The sequence below is a fragment of the Choloepus didactylus genome, chromosome 12, assembly GCF_015220235.1.
Source record: "Choloepus didactylus isolate mChoDid1 chromosome 12, mChoDid1.pri, whole genome shotgun sequence".
Lineage (NCBI taxonomy): Eukaryota > Metazoa > Chordata > Mammalia > Pilosa > Megalonychidae > Choloepus > Choloepus didactylus.
In genome coordinates, this window is record NC_051318.1 from 820,116 (window position 1) to 833,351 (window position 13,236).

At 54.2% G+C, this 13,236-nt stretch overlaps 1 protein-coding gene across 1 annotated transcript in view; it reads left to right on the plus strand.

The window, feature by feature from the left end:
- LOC119507451 (basic proline-rich protein-like) overlaps positions 1 to 3,843 on the plus strand; it is a 30,163-nt gene extending 26,320 nt beyond the window's left edge. The window contains exons 5-6 of the mRNA XM_037800618.1: positions 2,860 to 3,045; positions 3,144 to 3,843. Of these exons, the coding sequence (XP_037656546.1) occupies positions 2,860 to 3,045; positions 3,144 to 3,843 (886 nt within the window). The remainder of the gene's footprint in view (positions 1 to 2,859; positions 3,046 to 3,143) is intronic.
- Positions 3,844 to 13,236: the final 9,393 nt, after the last annotated feature.

A 13,236-nucleotide genomic window follows, 5' to 3' on the forward strand; every position in this document is an offset into this window, starting at 1 on the left:
CTTAGAAAAGCTAGAGCTTATGAGGATTGCAGGATATGCATGCTTGTGTGTACATGCCAGAGGAGAGCCAAAAAGGCATAACTGGGTCCCTGAATAAGGGAGAAATATCTTGAAAGTGGAAAATATTTACTGATATATATATGTGTGTAAACCTTGAAGAATTAGAAGAAGATTTGACCCTACAGATTGAAGTGATTTTTATTGCCCCAGGAAAAAAATGACATAGAAGAATCAATGTTGAGAAAACCTAGTAAAGCTACTGGGCTTCAAAGATAAAATATCAACTCAGCTATAGTGGAGAAAAAAAGCTCATGAGCTACTCAGACTTCTTCCTAGGAATATTCTCTGCCAAAGGACAGTCAGAAATGCCTACAGTATCCTCAATGGAAGAACATGACCAAGGAATTGTGTTCTTTTTTAAATATATACATATTTTAAATTATTATTTGTATTTTTTGTTGTTTTTCAAAAACTTCCCCTACCCCCTCCCCTCAATTCCTCCCCCCCCCCCCCCCAGTGGTTGCTAATCTGCTCTCTATCTCTGAGAAATTGCTATTTCTGGTCATCTCCTTTAGGTGATATCATACAGTTTTTGTCCTTATGTGTCTTTTTTATTTCATTGAGCACAATGTTTTTAAGGTTCTTCCAGGATGCAGCATGTCTCATAACTTCATTTTTTCTTATGGACTAATAATATTCCATTATCTGTTCCATATTTTTTTAATCCACTTGTTACTGATGGACACTTGGGTTGTTTCCAGCTTTTGGCCATCACAAAGAACACTGCCTTAAACACTTTGAGCAAGCATCTATCTGTGACCCTGTTTTCCCTCTATCTGGGCTGGTGCCTGGATGAGAGCGTGAAGTCAAATGGAAATTCTATATTTAACTTTTTGAGGAACTGCCATATTATTTTCCACAGTGGCCGCACCATTTTACATTCCCAGCAACAATGCCCGAGAGTTCCGATCACTCTGCCTGCTCCCCAACACAAGCTATCTTTCATTTTTTAATAAAAGCTATCACTGTGGCAATGAAGCGACATCTCATTGTGGTTTTGATTTGCATTTCAATAATGGCTAATGATGTTGAGCATCTTTTCATGTGTTTATTTCCCACTTGTACATCTTTGAAGAAAGGTTTATTCAAATCTTTTGCCCACTTTCTAACTGGTTGTTTGCCTTTTTATTGTTGCACTGTAAAATTCTTTGTATATTCTCAGTATAAAACCTTTATCTGACACATGGTCTGAAACTATTTTCTCCCACTCTGTAGTTTGTCCTCACTTTCTTGGTAATTTCCATCAAAGCACAATTTTTAAAAATTTTGATGAAATTTAATTGAAAATTAAATTAAACTAAATGTATTTTAAATTAAAATTGTTGCCTGTGCTTTTGGTGTCATATCTTAGAACCCACTGCTGAATCCCAGGTCGTGATGATTTGCCCTATGTTGTCTTCTAAGAGTTCTATATTTTCAGTCCAAGAATTTCATTCTTCGATAAATGGCCCCAACTCGAGTTTACCCAGTTTGGGCTCTGAAAGTTCCACATCCCAGGAAACTCCTCTGTTCTAGGAAAATCTTCTTTTCACGTGTCCACATGACTTATTACAGTGCCATGTGCTAGCCCACAATGAAAACCTCAATTCTCCAACATGTAGAAACAATACAGATAACATTCTCTGATTACATGAAATAAATCTAGAAGTTACATAAAATAAAAGAATAGAAAAATCTCTAGTGCCTGTCCATTTAAAAATCTTCCTCTTAAATGACTCTTGTGGCAAAGGGAAAATCAAAATATGAATTGCAAAATACTTAGAAACAGGAACATAAAAACAACACTTGAGAACGCATTGGTTACATGTAAAGTAGTGCTCAGGAGAAAAGACATGTAATCTTAAAATGTATAACCAAAAATGGGAATATTGAGAACAATCATTCAATATCCCTCAAGAAAATGCATGCAAAAATATTTAATAAAATATTAGCAAATAGAATGCTGTAATATATAAAGAGAATAATATGTCAAAATGAAGTAGGATTAGTCCCAGGATAGAGAGATTAATTTAATATTTAAAAATCAACATAATTCACATATTAACAGAATAAGAAAAAAAAAACCATATGATCATTTAAAAAAAATGCAGAAAAAGCATTTTAAAAAATTCAACATCCATTCAAGATTGAGCAAACAAATGAACAAAACACCTCTCAGCAAACCAGGACCTTAGAAGTAACGTCTTTAGACCCACAGTCGGATAAAGATCATCTACCTTCCGTCAATGTCATTTCTATTGGGAAAACTTTTAAACATTTTCCCCCCAAGATTGAGAACAGGGCAAGGATGCCCGTTTCACTTCCACTCGGCCTTGTACTGGGGTCCTAACTTTTGCCACACAACAAAGACATAAATACCAGGAAAGAAGTGAAACTCACTGTATTTTCAAATAGCATGAGAGTGAGTGTAGAAAGTGCCCAAAATCTATAAAACTACTAAAACCGATATGGTTAAGAATTATTTTACACGAAAATAAAGTAAAATTCCATTTCCAACAATACTTTAAAAACACAAAAACTTAAGAATAAACCGAACAAAAACCATGCAACCCCTCTATACTGAAAACCACCAAAAATATTACCGAGATGAATTAAATGCGACCTAAGTAAGTGCAGAGATTTGCCGCACTTCCGCGTGGACAGGCTCGGGCCCCGGCGCCGCGCCCTTGCCCCGCGTTTGGGGAGGTCCCCACCGCCGTCGCCTCCCGGGGGACAGTCCACCCAGGGAGAGCGCTGTTGGGGTGTCGCGCAGAGGCTCCGCCCCCATCTCCACCCGGCCTGCGGGCGCTGGGGGTGCAGGGTCCGTGGTTCCGGGGTTCGGGCCGTCGGTGTGTGGATCGCCTTCGGCTCTCCCGCCGTGCGCCCCGCGGGACCCTGGCCCGACGCTAAGCGGGTAGCGACGGCCCGGGAGCCAATGAACAGTGCGCGGGGGCGCTCGGGCCAGGGTCGCGGGTCACCGCCGCTCCTTTCCCGGAGCCGGGTGTGGTCGGGAGCCCGAGGCAGGAGGGACGCTGAAGCGTCTGGGTCCCAGGCTGGACGGGGGTCCCGAGTACCCCGTCCGCTGGGCGCTTTCTGGTTCCCAGGACCCGGGGCTCCACGGGGACGTCGGGGCTCAGGGCACCCGAGGGCGCGCGACCGCCCTCTCCGCCTTCCCAAGGCCCAGGCGCTCAGCGGGGCTGCCCCGGGACCAGGATGCGTTGGCTGCTCGGCCACACTCCCGGGGGGCGCGAATCCCCGTGGCCCCCTCCCGGGGTGGGACCCGGACGGAGGCGTCCGGCAGCCCGCGACCGCATCCCCGACGCCGGAGGAGGCCCCAGGGACTTCCGTGAGAGCCGCGGGGCCCGGGACGCGGGGATATGCGGGGACAGGCCGCGGTCAAGCCCAGGGCTCTGCGGGCAGCGCTGGCCCCGCTCCCCATCCCGCGGGATGGGACGGGCAGAGCCGCTGGAGCAGAGGCCGCGCACGGAAAAGGCGCTGAGTCCAGGGCCGTCTTGCCCCTACCTGTGGGGCGGGTGGCCGCTGTGGGGCAGCGTGGGAGGAGGTGGGTGCACCCGCAGAGGTCGCGGGGACGGGGGCGCGTGTCCCCAGCACCGTGGCCTGCCAGGCAGCGGGAAGGCAGTGAACTCCTGCAGTGCACGCCCTGGCTCCCGGGGGACAGGGGGACCAGCCCACGGGCGCAGCACCTCGCAACCAGCCCGTGGGTCCCGACACCTCCCGACAACACCCCCCCCCCCACCTCCCTGGCCCCCGGTCCCCGTGTCTCCCGGAAAGATGGTGAATTGACGGGCCGTGCCGTATCCAGAAGCGCCACAAAGGTTTGTTCTCCGCCCAAACTGGAGGTGCCCTGGGCGTCTGGCTTCGGGTCCCAGCGGGTGGCCAGGGCGCTTTCTCCTCCGCCCCCCACCCCCAACCCCGCCCCCAGGCCATTTTCAATTCAGGCAAGGCTGGGCAGACAGGCTCCTCAGCTCGGCAAGGACAGGCCGGCGATCTAAAGGCCCCGCCACCCCCCAAACCAGGACTGCGAGGGGTCCGGAGCCGACCGTCCCCGTCGAGCCTGTGGCTTCCCTTCTCTTTACCTTTCCCCAGTTCTCTTCTGGAAAGCCCATCTCTGGTGACCTCCCGGACCCCTTGCTCAGCTGTCTTGCAGGGCTCAGGATTTGTGGGGTTCACAGGCGGTACCCAGCTCCTTGGTCAGCTACCGTGGCCACCCTCCCAGGAGGGGCCCCAGGCAGGCTGTGTCTCCAGGGGAAGGCCTGGCTGCGGAGGAGAACGGGGCCAGTTTCTAGTAAAATCATGTCTTAGCGCGAACTGGGGACCTGGAGAGGGGCTCCTTGGAACATGCACGCTGCACCCCCCGGCTGCCACAGCGACCCCCGCTTCCCCCCGAGCTCCACGGCATGGATGGAATGCGGGGGAGGCCACCGGCTGAGACATGTCGTCTGAGTCCCCGAAGGACCCAGTCACACACGGCTGTGGCCTTCACCCCAACTGACGGGGTGTCAAGCACAGGGTGGGGGGGATGTCAGGAGCCAGGCGCAGAGTCCCCCACCCAGCCTGAGTGGTCAGAGGGGCAGTGGCGCCCTCCCCAAGAAGCCACTGGTGGAGACCCCCCCCGGCTCCTGTCAGCACCTGCTCTGTGTCCTGTGTCACCCGCTCTGTAAAATCTCGCACTTCTGGGTTCACCTCCAGGCCCCCATCTTTGGTTCCGACAGTCTCCTGGACAAGGAACGGCGTCTCGCTAACCTCAAGGCCAGTCCAGGGCAAGAGCAGATACAGGCCCCCCACAGACCTGCTCGCGCTCGGTTCCAGGCCTCCACAATAGAGCAACTATGGCCATTAGAGGGTCACATGAGTTCTTTGGTTTCCCAGCGCATATAAAAGTTATCTTTACACTATACTGTGGTCTGTTAAGTGTGCAACAGCATTATGTCTAACAACGGTGTATGCACCTTAAATAACACGTGACACAGCCGCGAATGAGCACATGCTGTTGGGAGAAGGTGCTGCTGGACTGGCTCCAAGCTGGGCTGTCCCATTTCTAAAACACGCAAATCCTGCAACACTCGGTGGGTGCACCACGCATGAGGAAGGTGCCCTGAGGGCCCACCCCCAGCCTGTTTCTCAGCCGGAGCCAGCCCGCCAACAACCTGGCATTCATGGGGTATTTTCCAAGTCCCACTGATCTCCCCAGAGGACAAGACAGCAGCCTGGGACCCCCAGCTGCAGGCGGGGAGGGGAGGGCAACCCCCAATTTAGCCCACAAAGCCGGGGTCTTGTGTTGACCAAGACGCTCCTGTACAAAAGGAACGCAAGAAAGACAAAAAGAGTGGCCAAGAATATCAGCCCGCACCGTGCTTCCGGTGCCCCCTGCTTGCTGCGCCAAGCTCGGCTACCCGGGCGTGGGAACACAGCTCGGCCACTGCAGCGTCCCAGTGGCGGGCCCGCTCAAGGGCAGGGCACCGCGGGAGAGCAGCGGCCGTGCGTGCTGCCCAGAGTGGGGGTCATGCAGCCCGGGACGCGGACTGCCCCACTCAGCCCCGCCCCGACGGCTGCTGGACGCGGGCTCCAGGGTGTGGTCAGGCCGCCACCAGTGGCCCTGCTGCATAGTAGATACATTGTAACGTCTCCCAGCGGGTCCACGACGTCCCCAGCAATGTCAATCCGGAAAATCCACACCAAAAATTAAAAATAAAGAACAACTATAATCATTGCAGCATTATTTGTAACAACAAAATCAAAATATCCAATAATTAAAGGCTGGATCTATAAATTAGACTAAATACATACTGTGGAATACCATGTGGTCATTAAAATTGGGGGCGGCTGTCTACACAGCCGAAATGTCCTGCCACAGGTAATGAGCACAAACAGGAAGGAGCAGAGCAGCCACTAGGCGGCTGTCATCACTTTTAAACATTCCGGGCACAGGCTACCTCCCGAGGCTGCAAAGCAACTGAGGACAGGGGTCACCTCTGGAGAGAGCCTGGTTACTGGGGTCTTGGGGTGAGGGGGAGACCTGATCTTCAGGGTGTACCCTCTTGTACCTTTTGAATTTTTTACAGGGTACATGTTGTTACCACATCCTAAAGAATGATTAACTTTAAAGCCAAACTACAGATGCGGATATTTCAGCCCCTACGACATGCATTAACTGCCAAGTTTGTGGAAAGACAAAGGGGAATAGGGAAGTTTTAGAGAAAAGGAAAGAAAGTGGCAGAGGAACAAGATATACAATAAATGGATCTTTAGGGCTTGCTTTTCTTCTGGTCACCATTTTTCACAATCTATGGGATGAAGCATCATTTAAAAGTAAGAACATTTAGGAGGAGAACGTAGACAATAATAGTAGCCAATGCCTAATCCGTGCTTTCCGTTTGCCAGACACTATTTTAAGAGCCAGCGCAGGTTTACCCATTTCAGCCTCTCAGCCCCAGCTGCAGTGAGCACTGGCATTGTCTGTATTTTTCCAACGAGGAATCCGATGTCTTCGCTTGGTTCACTTGGAACATTTCCCTCGAATGAGAGGACAAGCAAATGCCCGGCCTGTTTCTGAAGCTGGGCCACGGCAGAACCTCCCAGATGTCATCACCTCCTAGGCCTGGGATGGTTCCAGAAGGACAGGACAGTCCAGGTACAGGAGATGTTCCCTCCATACCTCTGTCCTAAGTGCCTGAAATTCCACAAGGAAGCACTGCTGTCTGCTGTCAACTCCACTTTCTAAACAAAAATAATATGAAAAATATATAAATGCATATGTATACGCACAGCTCCCTCTGAGCTTGAGCTTCCTCACCTGCACAAAGGGGCTGCCACTTCTCATCCCATAAAGCCATGGTGAGAACTAAATACGCAGGCTTGCACACACATCACAGGATACTGAATCCAGTTCATGTTTAATAATCCAGCAACCCTGTCTTCCATCCCTCTTCCCTGCTTCCTTCCATCCCTCCTTCCATCCCCTCCTCGTCCTTCCGTCCACCCCTGCCTGCACAGGTGGCATGGAGTTGGGGCAGCTTCCTGCAAGCTCAGGGCGGGGGAGCCCCTCTCCTGTAGCACAGCTCTGGAGCCTGCTTTGGGGGTAACTCATTTACTCCTCTCGCTTCAGCTCCTGCAGCTCGTTCTGCTCTGTCCACTGCCCGCCTCCAGGGGCCACTCGTCTTCCGAGCTTAGGATTTCAGCGGACGCTGTGTTTCCTGCTGTCAGGGCAGGGGACGCCCTGGGCCGGGAGGCTGCCCCTCCAAATTCTCTTGGACAGCACCATATTCATATCCTGGGTTGTCCCCAGAGCTGAGCGAAGTGGAAACTCCTCCATCTTCGGCACTGGATTTGGGAGTGGTCTTTCCGCCTTACTCCCTAACCTGGAGGATTTCACTGAAGGGTAAGATGAGAGCTAGAAAAGCTGAATGCTGTACGAGATGCATCTGGAATCTCTTCTGATGATTGCGAATATTTAAAACATTGACTGACTCAGAAGTTAAAGGGCTGTAGAAATACCTGGATTCTCTGATGCCTTTTGTTTCTAATGGAGGAGAATAAGTGGACGCCTTTAATAATCTGAAAGTCCCAGAACAGAGATGAGCCCATTTGCCTCCTGGGAAGGTGCATTTGCCAGCAGAGACCCAAAGTGCAATATGTACTGAATTTCTCACGTTCCTACAGCAGGAGTCCCAGCGCGGTAGTCTGCCTTCCGCCCCCAGGGTCTCTGTGTCCTCCTATACCCGGGTAGAGCCCGGAACTCCGGTGTTCCCTAGAACCCGGGGACCCCCCACTTTGCGGAAAGGCTGGCGCAGGGCTCAAGTGTGTCCCCTCGAGGGCGCCTCCGCCGGGTGGGGCCGGCTGGAACCTGGACGTGCAGAGCGCCCCGCTGGCCCTGCCCTGGCCCCGGGCGGGAGCCTCCTGCATTTGGCCACAGCCAGGCGAGGGTCTGACCCTGCGGTGAGCGCCAGGCCCTGCCCCAACTCAGCAGCTCGCCCGGCTCCACACCCTCCTCAGCGCAGGGTCATTCGGGCCCCCAGCCCGGACCAGCGTGAGTCCAAATCTCAGTGTCTCCAGCTCCGTCCCTCAGACCCGGCGCGGCCTCCAGCACCCACCCTTGGTGAGGAAGCCCCTCCGCAGCCCACTCAGCCTGGCGGCCGTCCAGCGGCTCCCTCCCCCATCTCGGAAGTTCATGCGGCGCCTCGCTGCTCCCTGCCTCCCGGCCTTGCTAAAGGCCAGGACAAGTGTCCTTAGCTCCGAAGCGAGGGAAGGGGGTGAAGATCTCCCCACCGGCGTCTGGATGGGCCTCTCCACTGATCCCACCGGGCTCCGCCGTGAGCTCCGGGACCTCCAGGTCTTACAGGTCCTGGAGCAGGTGGCGTGTTCTGGGAGTTCTGCTTGGAAGGACCTTGGAAAGGGGACAGGGTTGCATCCCCTCCAGGTGGTGGCGACCCCCACTCTCCACTGGAGACCCCAATTCCTCCTCGCCTCGGACTCTCCCAGATTCCAATGCCCCTTGTCCACCCCAAACCTGGTCCCACATCCAGGTCACTCCCTGCAGGTGTGATCCGGTGCCTGCTCGCTGGTCTGGCCAGACTGAGGCCCACAGGCACCTCCCTGGGGTCCCCCGAATGTAACCCCAGGCTCTCCATGCAGGTGATGGAGCTCTCCCGTCCCAGCCCCTCGTCACCCAGAGAGGCCGGACGCAGCCGACGCCGAGCCACCCACGCCCCTCCCAGCACAGCTCCGTCCTGGGGCCATCCCAGTCTCGTGTGCACCTTGTCCGGGCCAGGACCTCAGGGTTCCCTTTGATTAGAAGACCCCACGAGTCGGGAAGGTAGAGCCTCGGACTTGGGTCTGAGCATCGTGGGCAGTCACGTGTGGTGCTCAGGGGTCCGGGGATCAGCTGAGACAGACGTGGGGCTGTTTGCAGGCGTGGGGGCAAGAGGCCAAACTGGAGGCTGTGCTGGTGGCACTGAGTACCTGTCGCTGAGCTGTCCGCAGTGGTCTGTGGTCCCCGGAGGCCTCCAGAGGGGCTCCTCGTCTTCCACCACAGTCCTGCGGTCACACTGCTGATGGCAGCACTGCTTTAGTAAGAAAAGCCACAGCTCCCGACTCCCGGAATTTAACAGGTGACCCAGAGGAGGGTAAAACAATTTTAAAATAAGGTTTTGTATTCATTTACGACATTAGGAATGGAAGAAAAAAGGAAACAAAACATAAAAGCAAATTCTCAGTCGCCCAGGCACTGAAAACGCCGGCATCGGTGCTGCGAGGGTCACCAGCTCTCCAGGCCCGAGGGCCACCACCCGGGTGGGGTCAGCTGCGGAGAGCTCGTCACACACCTCCGCCTCCACCTGTAGGAGTGAAGGTCACTACTAAAACCAGGAGGTGAGATCAGCGTGGAGTCTTACAGATCCCTTCCTTTAATGAAGTGATGCTGGGGCCACCGGCGCGCGTCCTGCGCGTCCCCCTTGCTGGACGTTCCCGGGGGAAGCCCGCACCTGCCCCGTGGGTAGGACGGTCGCGCAGCGGGCAGCCCTGCGACCGTCCCCGCGCACGGAACCGGCAGGAGCCCCTGGGTCCCCCGCGCAGCTCGTTCCCGACCCCCGCCTCCAGCCGCAGGCCCAGGGGCTCCACCACGGCGTCTGCACACGGGCGGCCCCTCCACCGGCCCCTCGTGTGGCCCCGAGTCCGTGTCCCAAACCAGAGCCGCCTAGAGCGCGGCGCCCCGGGCGTCCCCGGTGCCCAGCGTGGGGGGAGGCCGGGCCTGCGGCGCTCCCACTCGGCTCCGCTGAGCCTGTGTCTCCCTCAGCCGGTGCCGGCGGCTTGTTCCCGACCGTGAAGTCTGTAGGTCTTCCCCTGCTTACTGCGAAAATCAAAGAGCAACCCCACCCCGGGCCAGCTGGGGAAGAGCAAGTTCACGTCTCTAAGAACCCGAAGGGAAGGGCCAGAGGAGAGAAAGAGGAGGAGAATTAAACCTTAGAGTGGGAAAGGCTTGACTTCCTGTTCACTTTTCAAAACACTTGCCAAAACCATTGCCCCCTAAAAACCTGCGTGGACGTTTGCCACTCGGAGAGTTAAGCCGGGCTCCAGGGGCGGCAAGGCTGGGCCGCCGGGGCTCGGCTGAAGGGAGGTAACTGCTGTGTGCGGAGCCCGCGCTGCGGGGACACTGCGGCTACGCAAACCAGGACAGAGGGCACGGGCTGGGCTCGGACGCCAACACAAGGGGAAAAGGCACATCCACGCGCTCCACGCTTGAAAGCCGGCACTGTGCGAGCTGCGAGTCAAATGGGGACATTCAGTCCCCGCCAACTGCATCTAAAATATTAAATACGCACATTCCAGCCTTTTCACTTCTCATGAAAAAAAAATCCTCCCCATTAGCCACCACTTTTTTCCTAAGGCCATGGTCACTTTGTATTTTCAGGAGAACAAGTCCAGTATTTTAAAACCTCTCTTCTCTGTCAACTGAATTTTCACTCTCCAGTGATTTGGGATGAATGCTGCCCCAGCCCTCGGAAAGCACCTGCCCCCACGCCCTCATCCTCTCCCCACCTGCAGCTCCTCCACCTCTGTCTGTTCTCGGCTTTGGCCGCAGACCACGGTGCACAGGGAGCACTCATAAGAGAGGGGAGGAGGGTTGTGAGGAGGCGTAGATGCCACACAGGGCCCGTGGGGGAAAGAGCCCACAGGGCAGTGCAGCGCACAGAGCAGGGCCCTTCCCTGAGCTCTCAGCAGCTCCCGGACATCCTCTGCCGACTTGAGGCCATTTTCCCGCATGAGACGGAGGCTGCTCGTGCGCGGAGAGCCCCGTGTTCCCTACACAGACTTTGTGCTCTGACCTTTATCTGCCCTTTTGTGTCCTCTTTCCTATGAATAAACACAAGGGGACTTTGCTGGCTTGCCAGTCACACAAGAAAAGTAAATCGTGCCCCGTCGATCACAGTATTCCACCTCCAAATATCCTGGCCCTCCCTAAGAGCATGCACTGAACTGTGCCCAAAGCCGCGTCTTCCTACACCGCCTGGAAGCGCAATGCCTCAGGAAACCACGGGTCTCACTGCCGTGTTAGTGGAAGGTCAGAGACACCCGACCAGAAACAGCAATTTTCACGTGTTTATTAAAATCTGTGAGTTATTTCCCCCTGACACGGCCTCTGAATAGAGTGGAAATTCCCACAGGGACGGGCCAGCCCCTGGGACACAAGTGCTGGAAGGTGACGTCTGAGCTGCAGGGCTCTCCGCTGCCCCTTCCTCACCACCAGCCATCACACTGCTTTATATCTTCACAACAAACCCCTGAGCTTTAAAATTTAATTTCCTTAGATACTGGGAGTTGCACTGTCCTGACACCCCGTGACATTTCTTCTCTCTTTTTGAAGTCCCATAACTGGGAGGCCAGTTTGAAACCAACGCATTTGTGAAAAGTTCACAACGGGCTGCCTGTTCCATCTGCAAAGTGTCCCCGGAGGTCACTTGGCCGCTCGCAGTTACTCCACGATCCAACACGGGTTAAAGGCTACTCGTTGCTCGGCCACAAGGAAGTCTGTGGTTTCCCACAGTGGGTACCCAGTCAGTGTCTATGAGTTGGTTTAATCCAGCAGAATGGCTCCGTGGCCCCCGGTAGCCAGATGCTCGAACGCTCCTGCAGTGTTTGTTCCTGATTACTGCTCTCAGCAGGGGACTGAGGCTGGCCAGGGACTGAGGCCAGTGGTCTGAAGTGGTCTCTGGCCCTGGGTCCCTTCCCTGTGGTGTTGGGGACACAGCCTCCTGGGTGGCTCCAGGCCCGGGCCCTGGGGAGGCCGTTGCTCAGGGAGGGTCTGTTCTGGGCTCTCGGACAGCTCCGGTGGCTCAGGCTGAGGTGCCTGCCCTGCTCTCAGCAGGACACTGGCGCTGTTTGTCCCTGTCCCGGAGCCCCAGGATCTCAGAGCCCGGCTGGCACCCCCAGACCGGGCGAGAAAGAGCAAGCAGGCTGAGCGATGGAAAGCATTGCAGAAGCAGCCTCCAACATCTTCTGACACTGACTGCAAACACTGCAGTAACTGAACCCAATTCTGTCTCTGACTTCTGGAGCTGGGCAGAACCCAGGCTCAGGGCGTCCTCCACGGGGCTGCCCTCAGGCACCAGCCACAAGGTCAGAGACCCAGGCCACCCCACTTCTGACCAACTGGCTACAATTCCAGGGTTCCCACAACACCCTCAGGTTTGATGATTCGCTGGAAGAACTCACAGAACTCCCTGAAAGCGCTACACTTAGAATTGTAGCTTTATTTTAGTAAAAGTGTACTGTGCTGGTTTGAAACTTATGGACCCCAGAAGAGCCGTGATCTTTCAATCTGATCTTGTGGGTGGGACCTTTCAGTGTTTCCATGGAGATGTGACCCACCCAAACGTGGGAGAGACCTTTGATTAGATCATTTCCATGGAGATGTGGCCCACCTATTCAGGGTGGGTCTTCATTAGTTCACTGGAGTCCTTTAAGAGAGATCACAGAGAGAAGGAGCTCAAAAAAGTGGAGAGAGACATTTTGGAGACATGCTAAGATATGTAATCCAGAGTTTGATCCTGGGAGAAGCTAAGAGCCATCACAGACCCAGATGCTTGGAGACGCTTGGTGATGCAATCTTAAAGATGTTTGGAGATGCTGAGCTAAGAGATGAAGCCCAGAGTTTTCCCTGGAGAAGCTAAGAGAGGACCCCCAGATGCTTAGAGAGAAACACCCTGGGATAACAAGCAAGGACACACAGGAGCTGAGAGAGAGAAGCTAAGAGAGACAGAAGGCTGGAGACATTTTCGAGAAAGCCATTTTGAAACCAGAACCCAGGAGCAGAGGACCAGCAGATGACAGCCACTTGCCTTCCCATCTGACAGAGGTGTTCCGGACGCCATCAGCCTTTCTTCAGTGAAGGTATCCTCTTGTTGGTGCCTTAGTTTGGACACCTTTAAGGCCTTAGAACTGTAACTTTGTAGCCTAATAAACCCCCTTTATAAAAGCCAATCCACTTCTGGTATTTTGCATGATGGCAGCTTTAGCAAACCAGAAAAGATACACATAAGGAGCGGCCCAAAGAAGAGATGCAGAGGGCGAGGCAGGAGGGTCCCCAAGGTGGGCTCTGTCCTCTCCACGTGGCGTTGGCGTCCCCTCCGGCGCGGAGATCTCGTCATCAGCCATGGCAGCTCCCCGGCTTCAGTCCCGTGT